Source organism: Vulpes vulpes, chromosome 9 (genome assembly GCF_048418805.1).
Source record: "Vulpes vulpes isolate BD-2025 chromosome 9, VulVul3, whole genome shotgun sequence".
NCBI lineage: Eukaryota > Metazoa > Chordata > Mammalia > Carnivora > Canidae > Vulpes > Vulpes vulpes.
In genome coordinates, this window is record NC_132788.1 from 107377278 (window position 1) to 107394351 (window position 17074).

General features: G+C 65.5%; 1 protein-coding gene across 7 annotated transcripts in view; it reads right to left on the bottom strand.

Moving 5' to 3' along the window:
* The window catches only part of NFIC (nuclear factor I C), a 65039-nt gene that overhangs the window by 39647 nt on the left and 8318 nt on the right, over nt 1-17074 (bottom strand). For 5 of the 7 annotated variants that reach the window (XM_072721812.1, XM_072721811.1, XM_026019417.2 and 2 more), the window contains exon 2: nt 9048-9579. In XM_072721812.1, coding sequence (XP_072577913.1) covers nt 9048-9579 — 532 coding nt within the window. Of the gene's footprint in view, nt 1-9047; nt 9580-10069; nt 11068-17074 lie in introns of those variants that run through there. The other 2 variants (XM_026019413.2, XM_026019415.2) reach the window with 2 other exon arrangements.

Below are 17074 nucleotides of genomic sequence, written 5' to 3' on the forward strand. Positions count from 1 at the left end.
CCCACCCCAGTCCGTTCCCCATCTTTGGCAGGGGTGTGGCTCGGGAGGGGAGGCGGCCCCCTCCTTCCCCTTCTCTGTGGGCACTGGCCCTTTAAGGCAGCAGGCGGCCAGGGCTTGTCCCGGGGTTACCCCAAGGGGCGGGTGTGGTCGGGAACAAGGGGCCCATTCAGCTGCTGCTGCCACCTCCGGGCAGCCCACGGGCTGGTCTGGGTGGGAGGCAGGGAGGAGGCTGGCAAAGGCAGGGACAGTGAGGGGCGAGCAGAGGCAGAGACAGGCGCTGGGAGGGAGGCAGAGACACAGAGACGGACAGAGAGACACGGAGAGACACGCCCGGCCTCTCGGCAGCACCTCCTGCTCCCCTGGGTCCCCTGAACTGAGAGTGTGAGGCTGGCCCAACCCCCAGCTGGGGTGCAGCCCCCCAAGAGGCCCCTTGATCCAGCCAAACCTGGTGCCAACCGGCTAGCACCGACGTCCTGTAGGCCCAAGGAGGTGGGATGGTGGTCCTGGGCCACTCTGGGGAGGTCCCTGACACATCTCCAACTGCCCCTTCCCAGGGGACCCCTGTGGGCCTGGGTTCCAGTCCTGATGCTGCCTCTTAGCTACCTGGCCTCGGGCCAGTGGCTTCTCCTCTCGGGGCCTCCATTTCCTCGACTCTGACATGCAGGTCACGCCCATCTCTACCTCGCTGACGTGAGGATAAAATGAAATGGTGCTAATAGGACCTGACATCTACTGAGGGTCCAGCTGGGGGCGTCCCCGGGATGCCCGCAAGCGCACCCCCGTACATGCATGCCAACGCCCAGACAAACTCGTGTGCACTCTGCCTCCCTCCAGGTGTCAGAGTCTCCAGGAAAGCCATTGCCTTCAACTGAGGACCTACTAAACACCCCTCCTGGTGTCCCTGGGCCCCACAGCAGCCTCTGGAACCGCCCCCCACCCCTGGGGTTCTGCGTCCCCACATCCAGTAAGCGTCAGATCCAACAAAGTCTCGATTCTTGTTCCCAGGACTACCGGGTTGCAGGTTCTTGCAGTCATGTAACCCCCATGAAATGCCCCCAGACATCTCACGCCAAAACTGGGGTCCCAGTCCAGCCAGCTGCCCGCCCCCCACCCCCAAGAAGGCAGCCCCTGCCTCCTGAGAACCTGTGTGGGATATGTCAGATCTGTCCCCAGCTGCTGAAAAGAAACCCTCCTCGAAGAAGGCGAGGACCTGCATGTTCTGGAACCCAACCTGCGGGTCCCTGGAGCTCGGCCCTCAGTGGAGCAAAAACCCAGGGTGACACGTTTTCGTAAAGCATCCTGGACGCTGCGTCGAGACCCTCGGCGACCCAGCTGGGGAAATTCTTGGTTCGACTCCCGGGTGCTCCAGAGTACCCTCGAGGAATTCTAGATCGAGGGACCGGCTTGCCCATCCAGGTTCCAGAGCAAGGCCCTAGAGCCGTTACCTGGATCCTTAAATCGGCCAACCTCAAAGAATTCGAAGGCTGCCCCGAGCACAGCGGCTCTCAGCCGGGGTGACTCCGTCCCCGGGGACACCTGTCGACGTCTGGAGACACTTCTGGTGGTCACAGTTAAGTGGGTGGGGGTCACAGTAGACACCAGGGTAGATGCCCGAGGGGTCAGAACACAGTCTCCCCAGGGGGCTCGGGGGGCTCAGCATGGGGCTTCTGCCCTCAGGGGACACTAGGGCCATGTCTGGGCACATCTGTGGCCGCACAATTGGGGTGCTCCTGCATCCCAGGGGGGTGCAGGCCGGGGATGCTGCTCTGCCCTCCTCAGCGCCCTGGATGCCAACCAGACATTGGCCGAGCCCCGAGGTCAGCGGTGCCAAAGGGGAGAGACCTGCCTTTCTACATTCAAAAGCGCCAAGGTGAGGCCTTCTAGAACCTACTCCCTGGATTTCCAAGAAGCCAAGTGGGGAATTCTAGGACGCCCTCTTCACGTTCTCTGTGATCCAGCCGGGGGCCGACCTAAGACGGGCCTTGAAATCACCTGGACTTCACATGCTCCAGCGCGGAGCTGCCCGGGTCCCCGTGTGGCTCTGCGCCCCGCAACGTGGCTGCTCAGAATCGGGGGGGGTTGTGAGTGTAAAATACACACTGACGTCAGAGACTGAGAACAAATAAAATAACGTAAAACACCCCAATAACCCGTTCAGGCCGATGACGCGTCAAAAGGACGAGACTGCGGACGTCCCGGGTGAAGCACCACGTTGTTAATTAACCCAACTTCCCCTGGGTACGTACGTACGCGCTTCAGAGTGCGGACACCTGAAAGACGGCAACGTTCAACTGTCTATGTGGCTCGCCGGGTATCGCACCCAAGCCCGCCGGGGAGACCCACACGGAGCCCATCGCGGGGCTTGAACTCAGGACCCTGGGCTGTGATGGAGCATCAGAGGCCGTAGCCTCGGAGCCACCCCGGCGCCCCCCGCCTGGGAGAACTGCAGAGCCGCGTGGACGGTGAGGACGGTGAGGGTTCCCGAACTCAGGCCTGGGGAGATCCAGAACCGGCCTCCTGCAGGAGTTGGGAGCCTCCTCAGCTTCGGCGCTCTAGAATCATCCCCCACTCCCCGCCCCAGGCTTGGAGCCTGCCCACCACACGCGTGTCATCTTCCCTGAGGCACCAGGGTCCCCGTCCACCTGCGCCTCCCAACACCCCTGCAAGCCGGCCCGGAGGCCAAGATGGTGCAGAAGGGACCAGAGGCAGGGCCCTCCCGGGGCGGGGGCCCGGGACAACGCCCCACCCCTCCCTGGGCCTCGGTCTCCCCGTCTGGACCAGACATGCAGTGTCCCCGTGTGCCCCCTCCCTCACCCTTCGCCACATCTGACCATCTGTGACTTCCTGCCCACACCCAGCTGGAGGAAGAGGGGCTGGCCTGGCAGCTGGCAGGGGGGCGGGGGGTGCCAGAGATGTCCCTAGCTGCCCTCGGCGTCCCCTCGGCTCCCTGGGCAGAGGGCCAAGGTGGCAAGTGCAGCCCCCCCCACGCCGGGGTGGCCGCCACAGGTGCAGCAGGCTGCCTCCCCTCCTGCCGGCTCCTGGGAGAGCCCGGCCCGGCCCTGCCCTCCCTCACCCTCGGGCGGCCCCCGGAGCCCCCGCACCCCTGCCATGGCGGCATCACGGCCGCAGGGGTGCGGAGGGCCGCAGCGCAGCACCTACTGGCGGACTCGCTGGCCGCGCCCTCTGCTCCTTCTGCAGACACAGCAGCACAGAGATGGGCGCTGCGCTGCCCAAGAGCGCCCAGCGGGCCAGAGGGCACAGCCGACCGGAGCCCCCGGCGCCTTGAGGGTGACGCTCTCTCACTGCGTCCCCAGAGCCGATATCTCTACGAATTATTCACCCGCACCGATACCTACAGAACACGGTACGATCAACGCGGACGGCAACAATCGCATCAGTGGGAGCAAGATACACACGACGTAGATTCACCGCCGTAACCCCCTGCAGCTCAGGGCACCGAGCACCCTCACCCCGCCGCGCCCCCTCCCCGACCACAGTCTCCAGAACCTTCCATCTCCCCACACGGAGACCCCGTCCCCAGGAACCACTTACCCCCTGCACCCCCCACCCCTGGCTCCCACCACCTCCTCTCTGTCTCTGTGGATGGGCCTCCTCTGGGGACCTCCTGGGAGTGGGGTCCTGCGGGAGGCGTCCTTCTGGGTCTGGGTCCCCTCCCTGAGCCCGGTGTCCTCGGGGTCTGTCCACGCGGGGCAGGTGGCAGGGCCCCTTCCTTCCTGGGATGACAAATGGCTTTCGAGTGCTGGCTTACCCTGTACCCCGCATTCTACACTCCCCACGTGTTCCCTACTTTCACCCTACGGGGCGCGGCGAGGTGCGCACAGGTGTTCTCACCCTGCCCACGTGAGACGGAAGGAAACCGAATGCAGGCAGTGACGTCACTTACCAAAGGCCACGAATCTCAGGAGCCGTGAGATTTGAGCCAGGGTGGTCTGGCCACAGATTGTGCCCCAACTCTCCCCAAAACACGGCCAGCGCCCCCGCCCCCGGCTCCTGGCCTCTGCTCCGTGAGCACAACCCTCACCTGTCGCTGTCTTTGCCGCTGACCGTGAGCCTGGAGGCCTGCCATGGCTATAAATACACCGTCAGCTGGCGTCTGGGCCTCACAGCCGTGCAGCCACCTTCCTGCACAGACAGACGGCGTACACCTGGCTGCCCGGCCCTGGGGGCGCTCCGGCCGCCAGCAGCCCCTCACCCCTCCGCCGCCCAGACACCTGGAGAGGGCGGCCGGCCGGCTGCCAGTGGACGAGCCCTTCCCGGGTCACAGGTGTCCCTGTGGGTTCACTGGGCGGGAAGAAGGCCCGAGGTCTCAGAGCGCCACTGAGGCGCCCTCCCACTGTCGCCTCCGGCTGGGGAGAGCATCCAGGAAGGGACTGGGTATTTATTTAGCGCTTCCTGTATGCGTTCTGGGGATCGCTGACTCCGGTCCTCAGTGCGGTGGACACAGTTCTCACGCTCCCCATTTACAGATGGGAAAACCAAGGCTTCACAGGGGAATGCATCTCACGGACACACTCTGTCCGTCACGCAGATAAACGGGTGACCTCACACCCTCCTGCCCACCCCTTGTCTCCCAAGGGCCCAGTGCTGGGATGGAGATTAACGGGGTTGGAGGAAGGGGGACCCTCAGTCATGAGCCCACTTGCTCCTCTCTGTGCCCCACAAGCTCCTACCTTCCTGCCCTCAGCTCTGCCCGCTTACCCCGCAGACCAGAGAGGGCAGGGCTCTGCCCTCGGTCACACAGCTGACCCGGGCCCCCTTGCTCCACACTGAGGCCCCTTCTCCTGCACCCGAACCCAGGGTGTGCTTTATGGTGACCCTGGCCCCCAGGCTTGGTCACACTGGGCTCTTCAACGCGGCTCACCGCTACTCATTCATTTATTCACCCTGTACCCAGCGCCTCCTCTTTTTATCGGCTGCACAAACCAGGAGGGGATAACCTCCAAAGCGCTTTCCAGTTTTCCGCCTTTTCCGGCTTCAGAAGACTCAGGATCCTGCGGCTTCTAACTCTGCTCCGCCTCTCCCGGGCTGTGTGGCCCTGGGCCGGCGGCTGGCGCTCTCTGTGCCCTTTCCTTACCCGAGCCCGGGGACAAGGTAGCAGTCCCCCCCTTTCGGGGTGGTGGAGAGGGGTCCACGAGCGAGAACATGGGGTGAGCCCAGGAGCAGGCACCCGGTGTTGGGCCCACATGACACGTGTTCGCCGTTACTAATACCCGTCGCTTCCCGCTCCCGTGGGGGGGTGGGGACCCTCCAGGGGCGCCCGGGGAGCCCCTCCAGCAGCTGCAAGCCTCCCAAGCCCGGCCCCGGCCCGCAGCGCCACCCCGGGAGGTTGGCACCGCACAAGGCGGGAACGGGAGGCCGGCCCGCGGCAGCGTCAGCAGATGGGCACCATCTGGGCTGGCGGCTCGGGGCGGGCTGGCAGCTGCCGGGGCGGGCGGGCCTGGCACCCCTCCCCCGCCCGGCCCTGGCACGGCGCCCGCCCGCGCCTCGGGTTTCTCGGGCCGCCAGAGGGGGCGGGGAGGCCTGGCCGGGCTTCAGGGCTGGGCCGGCGGCTTCCCTCTCTGGGCCCCGGTTCCTGCAGGCTCCCTCCCAAGTGCCGGGCAGGTGGAGGAGTGGCGGGCTCCCCGCTCAGGCCTCCCCGGAAGCCACGCGGCGCAGCCGGCCTGGCCTCCCCGCCACGGTCCCCGGGGCCTTCCTGCCCTGCTCCTCAGGCTCCGGGACGCTGGCCTCTGGGCCTTTGCACTGGCTGTGCCCCCCCCCCCCCGCCCCAGCCATGCACTCACACAAATCCCTCTGTGGCTCCCAAACTTCCTTCAGGCGCATCCCTGGGCGCCCCCCCCCCCCCCCCCCCCCCGCCAACTCCTGGGTCTGGAGTGCCCCACACCCTGCCCCTGCTTTCTTTTCCTGCCCTTGTTCTTATTCACTGAACTGTGACCTGGCGGTTTCCGGGTCCCCCCCTCAGTTGCACCCCACCCAACACAGCCGTTCAGCAGACAGCCCCCCCATAGCCCCAAAGTAGAGCTCGTGTTGCCCCCTCCTCACGGTCCCCCCAGCTGTGCCCTAGGTGGCCCCCAGGGCAACACCGAGTGCTGCCCCTGGAATCAGGGCCCTCTGGTCCCAGAGGGACGCCCAGAAGCACCAGATTTAGTCCCAGGAGGCACCCCCGGCTCTGACCGGGCCGCAGTGCAGCTGCAGTGGTGAGGGCACCTTCTCAGAGCTCACCCCCCCCCCCACTCAAATAAACCTGAGGATGGAGGGCGGGGGCACCCCTGTCCAGCAGAGACGCACGGGCTGGGGCTGCCAGGTCGGAGGTGGTGCCCTTGCAGCTGCAGGGGGGCCCCACCCCAACATCCACCTGCACCCTCTCCCAGAGGCCTGTCCCCTGCCTCCCCATCCAGTCCATGGCTCCTGGCAGGGCTGGGTGAAGGGGGCGCCGTGCTGTGGTCAGGAGGCTGCCAGCTCTCTCCACTGTCGAACAGACACCTGCCTCACCAAGAACAGAGACTTCACTGGGCCTGGAACGAGGTTGGGGGGTCCTGGAGGGTGGCCCCAGGGCCTCGGGAGCCTAGAACCTGGCCCCAACCCCAACGTGCCAAACACGCTGCCCAGGTAGCGGCTTTGGAGCGCACGATTTACCTCCATCCTCTCCCACCGTTCGGGGCGGAGGGCTGGGGGCCGTCCTCCACAGCAGCTGCCTGCACCCACATCCCCCTCTGCCCCCCACCCTCCCCAGCAGTGGGGCCTTGGGCAGCCAGGGCCCTGCACTGGGCCTGTTTCCTCATCTGCGGCGGGAGGAGTACGACAGTGACCCCGCCCTTGTAGGGCCGCTGAGAGAACCAGAAAGAACTGCTAGGCGCTCAGGAAAAATGCCCGGCAGAGAGAAAGGGGACTTAGGAGCTGGGGTGCTGAAGCATGCGCAGGAGCTTTCGGTGTGCTCCCGGGGGCGCAGCAAGGCAAAGGCGTGGAATTGGTAAATGGTAACTAAGCACGATGAGGAAGGTATGGAGTGGGGGGGTGATAAGAACAGCGGCCCGCGGAGCCCTCCCCGCCAGCCGGCCCCCCCACGCCCCCCTGTAGGGGCTGTCTGCGGAGCACTCACCACGAGGACCCAACCAGGTAGCTATCCTGAGCTTCCCGCCTTAAGGACAAGGAAAGGAGGCACAGAGAGGTTAGGTGACTTGTCTGGGGTGGCCCAGCGGGCAAGCACTGAGCGGGCCTTGGACGGAGCCTTAGCCTCACTCCGGGGGGCTGCAGCTGCGGCTGGGTGGGGGGGGGGGGCAGCTGGAGCAGGGCATGAGGGGCGCTGGGAGCATGGCCAGACCGCTCGGAGCTGCCCCAGCCCCGAGGCCCATCGCCCATCGGCCTGGCAGGGAAGGCAGGGCAGCCGGACACGAAGGTGTCTGGGGAAGCCTGGAGGCCGGGCCTGCCTGCTGAGCCCAGGGGGGAGGGGGCGGCTGGGGGAGGGGAGGCGCCTGCAGATTGTGCTGACACAGGCAGAAAACTCGCTTCAAAATTTTATCAGCTCAGCGCGGAGGAGGTGGGGGCAGGGCCCGGCTCAGAGGATGGATGTGGTGGGAGAGGCCTGGCCCCGCATGGCAATGCGCCCTCGGCCCCCAAGGCCACCCCCGCCCCCCGCTGGGGACAGGCGGTCACCCCCCTGGCATCCACCCCTCTGCATCCTGGGCCTCCCAGGGTGGGGGCGGGGCAGGAGGGGTCAAGGTCAAGGAGTCAAGGTCGAGACTGGGAAACTGCCCTGCGTCTCCCTCCCACACACCCCAGGGACTGGGAGCCCCGCAAGCTGGTCTGATCCTTCCAGCCTGGCCTGGCCGGGGCAGCCCGGTCGTTTCCACGCCTTCCAGAGGGGACAGGCACGGGGCAGTGATGCGTCCAAAGTCACACAGCCCACAAAGGGCAGTGGCCCCCCATCTGTCCCCGCTACATGCCCCCGCCTCTACCCCGGCCGCCTCCGTCTGTCTCTGGTGGTGCCACCTCCTCCCCAACCCCAGGCGCATGCTCCCGTGGGGTCGTGCTCCTGCGGGGTGGCTGGGGCTGGTTTGCAGCCTGAGCTACCCAGGTGTGAACTAGACTCCACGCTTCCGGGGACCTGGGGCACGCGTGACCCTTGGGTTCCACGAGCACACTTGACTGTGTCCGCATGAAGACCTTCCCAGCTGACACCTGCCACGTGGCAGGCCAGGGTTCACACGCCACATGCGTGATCCGGCCAATCCCCTGTGGCCTACTCCAGCTTCAGACTCAGGTGGCCGCCACATGACAGATGGGGGAAACTGAGGCCCAGGCTGGCCACACAGCCAGGGGCAGCAGGGCGACAGATCCCACCGCCCTCCCAGCCAGGCCCTGCCCTTGGCCACCAGCCCTGCTGACATCCGGCCTCCACATCTTTGCCCAGGCTGCTGACCCTCTGGGACACCCCCCGCCCCCACAGTCGCCCCGCAGAGCTCACGTCTGCCATAGCACTCCCTCCAGGAAGCGGCCAGGGCTCCCCGTCCCCCGGACCCTGCTGGTCCCCAGGTGGGGCGTCTGACCAGGCAGCCAGCAAACAACCTCTAGGACAGCCAGAGCCGGGGACACAGGGGACCAGGGAGGGTGGAAACCTAGCCAAAGTCACACAGCACGCAGCCTCCCCCTCAGCACAAACGTGGGACCTGTCAGGCCTCTGCTGAAGGTCTGAGAGTCAATCAACTAGCATCCACAGCGTGCAACGCGGGCGCTCTGTCAGCTTTCCCTGGTGCCATAGGGCTGCCTCTCGGTTGGTCACCGTCCTGTCCTCACCACTGTCCCAACAAGGCCTTATGCTGCCCCTTAGACGTTCTGGGACAGGGTCTCATCTCCCGAGATCTCATGGGCCTGTCTCTCACCCTCTGTGGCCCTGGACACGCCACCTCCCACGGCACCTGCCGTCCCTCCGTCCGCAGGCCTCCCCAGGGGACGACGCCAGTGGGCGGCCTCCCCCACGGGCCAGCACACACCTGCCCCCCGCCCCTGGGCGCCCACCGCCGCCCCCTCACCTCGCTCGCGCACGAAGTAGGCCAGGTAGAGGTCGAGCTCCTTGACCGCCACGCCGATGTGATGCGGCTGCACGCAGAGCACCGGGTGGCCGCACTGCGCCGCCTTGACCAGGCGCTCACCGTCGGTGCTCTCCAGCGGGATGCCCTTGAAGAGGATGACCATGACCAGGTCCAGCCGCCACACCTTGTCGGCCTGGCGCAGGCAGTCGATGCGGCGCATCTTGCCCTTCTGGTCGGGGTTGGAGAGCACGCAGCCCGGCGCCTTCTTGCCGGTGATGGCCAGCACGAAGTCCTCGCGGCACTCGGGCCGGATGTCTTTGCGCAGCTTGGCCAGCAGCCGGGATGCCCACTTCTGCTTCACCTCGGCCTTCTCGCCCAGCAGCTCGTCCTTCACCGCGCGCTCCTCGTCCTTCGACATCCGCTTCTCATGCTTCTTGAAGTATTTGCGCTTCCGCGCCTGCAGGTTGAACCAGGTGTAGGCGAAGGCGCGGACGTGAGGCAGCAGCGCCTCGATGAACGGGTGGAACTCATCCTGTGGGCACGAGAGGCCAGAGGTCAGGAGGCGCCAGGGGACCGTGGGCCCCCTGCCCCGCCCGGGAGACTGAGGCAGGGGGGCTCCAGGAAGACCCGCGGGGAGGGCCAGGCGCATGGGGGCCGCCGCTGACCTGGTCACCTCCTGGGGAAAACTCAAGGCCAGAGGGGACCCAGCAGAAGTGCCTGAGGACCGTCCTGAACCCCAACACACAGACAGGGCAAGCAGAGGGTCCCCAGAGGTCCTATGGGAGCTGACCCGCTGTACAGTCGGGGAAACCTGAGGTCGGGAGAATGGGGAGGTTACGGACCTACTATCTGCCCACCAGGACGGGGGTCTGCAAACCCCAGTCTGCAAGCGCCCTAAAGAACGAGACAGGGAGCATCCTAGTCCCTTGCAACTACCCAACTCTGCATGGTGGCCCCCAGTTAGCCCTAGACGTGACGCGCAAGCCATGGGCATGGCTGAGTGCCGATAAAACTTTATTTACAAAAACAGGTGGTGGCGGGCGCTGGGCCCCAGGCCTGTTGTCTGCAAACTCCTCAACTGCAGTCTGAGCTCCAATGTCCAGAGCAGGGCCAAGCATACAGCAGGTGCTCGACGACTGCAGCAGAAACCAGGCTTAGATAGTGTCACCATCAGCAAAGAAAGCTGACACTGGATTCGGCGGGGGGGGGGGGGGGGGGGGGGGGGTCCTCAGGGCTGCCTCTACTGGCCCCTTAAATTAAAAAACAAAACAAAACAATGAGGTCTAGGGGTCATTCGTAGAGACAGACCGGCAGAGGTCCATGGGGCGACACTAGGGCACCCGGGGCGGGAGGGCTCCTGCATGGACCCACCGTAGGGGCTGAGAGAGTGAGAGAAGGGGAGCTGGGCCACAGAGGTTCAGAGCTGGAGAGAGGGGCCCCCGGGCGCCCGTTCACCCCATGACCCTGCCCCCCACAGACCCATTCAGATGGAGAAACCGAGGCCTGACCAGACCTGTGACTTCAACACCCCCCACACATCTTGCCTAACCGGCGTTGCTGGGAGACACCAACACCTGTTTTACGGATGAAGAAACCGAGGCCCCAAGAGGCGCCCTACTCATGGGGGGCATGGACCGTTCCCCGTGAAAACAACAGCAGCGCTGGCTGGGTCGTGGGAGGCCCCTGACCCCTTCTGTCTGGTGGGATGGTGGTCCCACCCTCTCCAGGTTTCATCAAGGGAAACTGAGTCTGCAGAACCCCTGGGGCCTGGCTTCTCAGCGTCCAGGAGAAAGGAAGGCAGAGAGGAGAAACCCTGGGGCTCCCGGACTCCGCCTGTGGCCTGGGCTGTGGGCTTCCAGGGACGTGAGCCCCTCCACAGGCCGCAGCTACCCATTGAGCGAGGGGACCTGAGGCCCGGAGAGGAGCGGACACCCGCCCTGGGTCCCCCAGGGTCTCAGGGCCTCGTGAGGACCCCAGCCCAGGCCCCCAAGGCCCGTGCGGAGGCCGCCGCCGCTTTCCCAGAACAGCCTGGGGTCCCAGGGAGGCGGCTGCTCGGGGCTCTCCGTTTGCCTTCGGGTTGGACGTGGCCCGGCTCGGGCCCACCACCAGGCCAGGACTGTCCCCGGAGCCCCCAGCATGTGCCCACCCTGCTCTGTGCACCCCTGGCCGGGCCGTGGGGCGCTGGGGGGGGAGGGAGATGACCTCAGATTTCACCTATTACTGAGGCTCTGAAAATAGCCTCCCGCCCTCGCCCGGGTGGGGCGGATGGGGCTCGGCTCATGCCAGCCCGCTCCCCACTCCGATGTCCCCCAAAGCGTGAGTCACCAGAACAGCTGCGGCAGGGGCTGGACCTCAGGGCTCTCTTCGGCGGCCCACTCCCCACCCCCACCCCGGCTGACCCGCTGAGGCAGGGGGAGGGGCGGGGCGTGCATCCCGGTCCCGCTCCCTGTCCCTCGTGCTCATGGTCGTGGTCATGGTCATTGGCAGGGCTTCTGCGCCTGAGGCCCACCTGACGGCCCCAGAGTCAGGGAGTGACTCACCCAGGGTCACACTGCCGCTCAGCAGAGCTGGGACCAGAGCCCAGGCTGCCCGGCAGGAGGACCAGGGGTAGGGAATCAATAGAGGCCCAGGTCGCTGCCCCCAGCAGAGGGGAGGCCAGGGTGGCAGGAGGCCAAGCAGTGGTGTTGACATAGAACCGTGGCTGCCACCCAAACCGGCGCTTACTGGGGTAGCGATAAGAGGGAGCTGGGAAGGGGCAGCTGGAATGCGGGCCGGTGGGGCAGGCTGACAGATCCCGTGTGCCTCCCCTTTCTGGGGGCCCTACACACCCCCGGGGGGCCCACTCTCCAGAGAGGTGCCAGGGAGGCGGACAGGGGCGGGAGCCCACGTCACCAGTGACCCCAGCTGGTCCGGGAGGAAGGAAGACAAACAGTCTGTAACTGGGTCACGGACCTGCTGCCCTATCCTCCCTCGTCCTCCCCGGGGGGTCAGGTCAGGTGAGAGGCAGGCCTGTTACTCTTTGTCCCACGGGACCTGCAACATCCGAGGCATCTTTCCCAGGCACCTCCCCCTGCCCAACCCGCCCGGCTTGACAGGCAAAGGAGGCAGTCCAGGCGGGCCAGAGGCAGAGATTCCTCCCGAACTCCTACACATCCCTCAAAGCCCTGTCCCCACGTTCCTTCTCCTTCGGGCAGCCTTCCGTGCTCTCCTTAGGGATTCCCACAGACCTCGCCTGGACCACACAGGCTGGGCTTCTGAGTCCGGCTCTACTGCTACCCCCCAACCCCCGACCCCGAGACTGAGACTGGGGGCCGAAGCACACGTTTGCCAAGCAGACTCTACAAGGGGATGAGGCTGGGCAGCAAAGGGCCTCCATTTTCACCTTCCATCTGGCCCCAGAACAAACCGAGGCTCTGCTTTGGGCCTCGGTTTCTCACCCTGTACACCCGGTGGGATGGGATCCTGCAGCTGTCGGGTGTGTCCCGGGGCGGGGGGGTGGGGTTGTCTGTTCCTGGTAACCGGGGAGGCAATGTCGGGGGCAGGCCAAGCAAGGCCAGGCCTTTCCCAGAAACTCCGCTCGGCCCGCTGGGATTTCCTGGCCCAGGAGGTCAGCAGCTGGGAGGTGGACACCTGGGTCTAAGCCCTGGCTGGTGGCTGGCTGGGGCCACGACGTTCCCGTCCACCAACCACAAGATTTCCAGGAAGGAGTCTCTCTCCCTCAGTCACTCAGCGGCTCGCCAAGCGTTACTGGGCACTGCCTGAACCACCTAAATGCGGATCCCGAACTCTTATGCATCCTGCAAAGCCCTGGTTCCGACGTCTTTTCCTCTACGTTAAGGCCAGCGTTAAGGGGCGAAGGGCAGAGCTCCTGGTCAAAGCCGGGTCCACCTGGCACCAGAGGGGGTGTCCCCAACCTCGGATCATCCCTCCCCTCACGCTCAGAGCAGCACAGTGTAGGCATGACCCCAGGTCATGAGGGCGAGATCCATGTGATCGTTTGACAAACATATATGGAGTGCCTGCTGTATGCCAGCCCCGTGCATGGTGCTACGGATCCAGCAGTGACCCGGGCTCAGTCCCCGCGTGGATCCTGACCTGGGGCAGGGATGGACGTTAAGCCGGCACGATGCGTAATAAAATGTCAGTCTAGGGATCCCTGGGTGGCACAGCGGTTTAGCGCCTGCCTTTGGCCCAGGGCGTGATCCTGGAGACCCGGGATCGAATCCCACATCGGGCTCCCGGTGCATGGAGCCTGCTTCTCCCTCTGCCTGTGTCTCTGCCTCTCTCACTCTCTCTGTGTGTGACTATCATAAATAAATAAAAATTAAAAAAAAATTCTTTCTTTAAAAAAAAATATAAATAAATAAAAAATAAAATGTCAGTCTGAACAAAGTGCCCTGAAAAAATTTCAAGGTGTTTGGGGAATGCCCAGGGGGTTGTTTCTTAGCTGACAGTGGTCCCGGCGGCGGTGGAGGTGGGGTGGGATCTTTCGTGGGAGAGGACATTTGAAAAAAAGATCTAAAAAAATGCCAGGCCAGGGTAGGAGCTTTCCAGAGAGTGAGGACAGCATGTGCCAAGGCCCAGAGGCAGCGCCGTAGCGCAGGTTTGTGAGAAGAGTGAAGAGGTCGGTGTGGCTGAAACAGAGTGAACGAGGAGGGGGGTGGGGGAGGGCAGGGAGGTGCCGGGGGCTGTCTGTGTGGGGTCTTGGGGGCCTCTGGGAGGAATCTGGGCACGCAGAGTAGTGGGGGTGGAAACTTCCTGCCCCAGTGACCGGGGAGGCTGAACCCTGGATCTCCTGCCTTCCCTCTCTGTGCCTTCTGTGCCAGGGACACGGCGGGGGCTGAGCCAGGCGGCCAGGCGCGGAGGGAGGCCGGGAGCGGGGCCACCCGGCCACGGGCTGCGCGTGTCTCGAGTGATCAACCCCACAACACAGGGCCGACCTCGTACCTGCTTTCCGCAGGGAGAGACCGAGGCACTGGGCACGGAAGCCACCCAGCCAGAAGGAGCCCCGCTGGGATCGACCCCGCGTCCCCGTGACCGCAGGCCTCCTGACACCTCAGCCCCACTGCCAGGACTCCCCAGAGAGGCCCACCCTGCACCCCGTAGGCTCTGTCTGCCTCCCCAGGGCCTCCTTGCCCTGTCCAGCGCCCGGACCGCGGCCCCTCCAGGACACGGATATATCATCCCCGTCCCCAGCTGGGCTCCCAGCACCCGGATCCCCCAGGAGCAATCCATACGTCACCCCGTCCAAACGCCCCACGCATCAGCGGACGCCGGCACCCCCATGGGGTTGGCCAGACTCAGCAGGACCCCGGAGAAGGCCGCGCGGGGAGGAATGACCCTGGACAGAACCCTCCGGGGTCCCAGCTGACCCTGTCACCCAGCCCAGGGCCTGGCTCCCACTGAGCCAACTGTGACAGGGTCCAAAGCGCCCCCGAGAAGTATAACGACAGCCCAAATCACAGCCACCTTTATTTGGCACCCACTGTATACCAGGCACTGTGTTGGGGGTGAAGCCTCTGAGGACGGCAGAACAGTCTCCCCCAGGGTCTCACGTGGGCGGGAACTGAGGCTCACAGAGTGGCCGCTCTCAGCCGGGCCGTCCATCCCTTCATGCGGCAGGTACCCGTGAGCGCCTACTGCATGCCAGGCCCTGCGCTGAGCACCTCACAGGGGTCCCGCCTCCCGAATCCGCAGCTGGAGATGACCGCTGACCATCACAGTGTGGACAAGGGGACACGGACGGGCCATGTGGCCCCGAAGCCGAGACCTCCCTCCTGAGCACGGTCTGCATGGGCTCTGGGGGCCCCAGGCCTGCGCCCCGGTGACCCCCGTCGGAGCACCTGTGGGGCGGGCCGGGCTGGGCTGCGTCTTCACCGGTGCCATCAGCGAGCAGTCCGTCTGCGTGCACACCCCTGGGCGAGTGGGCAGCACACGTGTGTGCAGGGGGGTGTGAACAGTGCATCCACGTGTGAGGGCGACAGGAAGACCCGGACATGCTGAGCGGTTCCCATCCCTGTGATGTGAGGACGGAGGGAGGAGGGTTCAGGCTGAGAGAAAGAGACAGAGACAGAGGTGGGGGGAGAGGCAGAGGTGGGGGAGAGAGAGACAGAGACAGAGGTGGGGGGAGAGACAGAGGTGGGGGAGAGAGATGGGGGAGGAGGAGAGAGAAGTGGGGGGAGAGACAAAGGTGGGGGGAGAGAGACAGGAACAGAGGTGCAGGAAGAGAGAGATGGGGAGGGGGAGAGAGACAGAGACAGAGGTGGGGAGAGAGACAGAGGTGGGGGAGGGGGAGAGAGGTGGCGAAAGAGAGAGAGGTGGGGGGAGAGAGACAGAGACAGAGGTGGGGAGAGACAGATGGAGGGGGGGAGAGAGACAGAGATAGAGGGAGAGAGAGAAGGAGAGAAGGAGGGAGGAGGAGGAGGAAGAGAGAGGGAGAGAGAGGGAAAGAGGGAGAGAGAGGGAGAGAGAGGGAGAGAGGGAGAGAGAGGGAGAAAGAGGGAGAGAGGGAGAGAGGGAGAGAGGGAGAGAGGAAGAGAGAGGGAGAGAGAGGGAGAGAGAGAGAGGGAGAGGGAGAGGGAGAGGGAGAGGGAACGCTGACTCGGCCAGAATCCCAGCTTCGTGATTTACAAGGCGCCTGGCCCTGGCGCGCTCGCTGAGGCACCTCCGCGCCGCAGAGAAGGGAGGAGGGAGAGACAGACGCAGAGACAGCGACAGGGAGGTTGTGCTTTTTGCAGGAGCCGGGCAGAGGCCAGCAGACCCTGCGGGGTGGCGGGGTGGGGTGGGGGATCACCCGGGGAGCGCCAAGCGGAGTGTCCCCAACCGCCCGCAGGCCGTGCTGTGCCGCCCGGGCAGGCCCTGGCCCTCTCTGGGCTCGGCGTCTCCCAGTCCTCGGGTGCCGGGGCACCCCGACCGCCCCACAGCCCAGGCCAGGCCTAGAGCTCACTGCCCCCCCCCCAGGCGCCTCAGCGGCCGGGCGCCCTCTGGCCTCGGCCTCCCCCCTGGAGAATCGGCAGTGCCGGGGCGCCAGGCCCAGGGGGAGCCTGGGCAGAAATGAAGGGAGGAATGAATGAATGAGGGAGGGGCCCTGGCGGCCGCCGCGGCCGCGGCCTCGGCCCCGGGGAATCCTGGGCACTGCAGCCAAGAGGGATTTGGCCCCAAACCCGGAATAACTAACGTGGCGGTGCCGGGCGGAGGGAGGCAGGGAGGGAGGCCCGGAGCAGGGCCAGCGCGGGGAGGCCGCCTTCCCGCCGCCAGGATTTATGGAAGTAACGGCTGCTCCACACAGTTCCTCTTAAGAGTAAAAGTGAAAAAGCGCTTGAGTCACCACTGAAACAGGGACGGGGCTCCCAGAATCCTCCAGGGCCGCGGCCGCCGCCGCCCCCCCCCCTTGGCGGGCAGGCCCGGGGGGGCACCGGGAGCGGGCACCGGGGCGCTGCCTCCCCCCTCGGCTCCGGCTCCGACAAGGATCCGGGTCGGATCAGCTAAAAGCGAGCTATTTTAGGATGGGCTCAGGTTGTAAAATTAGTTGGGAAAAGGGGGGAGACGGAGGCCCAGAGACGAGGAGACATACTGGAGAGACTATGGACTTGGGGGCCCGGGGAGAGACACACGGAGCCGGATGGAGACACAGACAGAGACGCAGGCAGAGACGGGGAGAGACGGAGAGACACGGAGATGGAGCTGGGGGCGGTCACAGAGAAGGGGGGTGGTGGCGTGCTTAGGGACCCGAGCCGGGCAGCCAGGAGCAGAGGTCCTGCATGGGGGGGTCAGTCGGGGTGCTCCGGGGACCCCCGCCAGAGGCCCCAGGCCAGGGTGGCTCTCCCAGGAGCTCTGGGGTTGCCCTCAGGCTGCCTGACAGGGGGTCCCAGGACTCCCATCCTGGGGGGGACGCAGGAGATAGGGGAGGGAGGGGACCCCCCTGCACATGGGCCACTCTCTCTGCACTCTGGCCTGGCGGCGAGGGGGGCTCCCTGTCTCTGTCTCCCTGTCCCCAGCCCGGGGCAGGCTCAGGGAGGCGGCAGGGC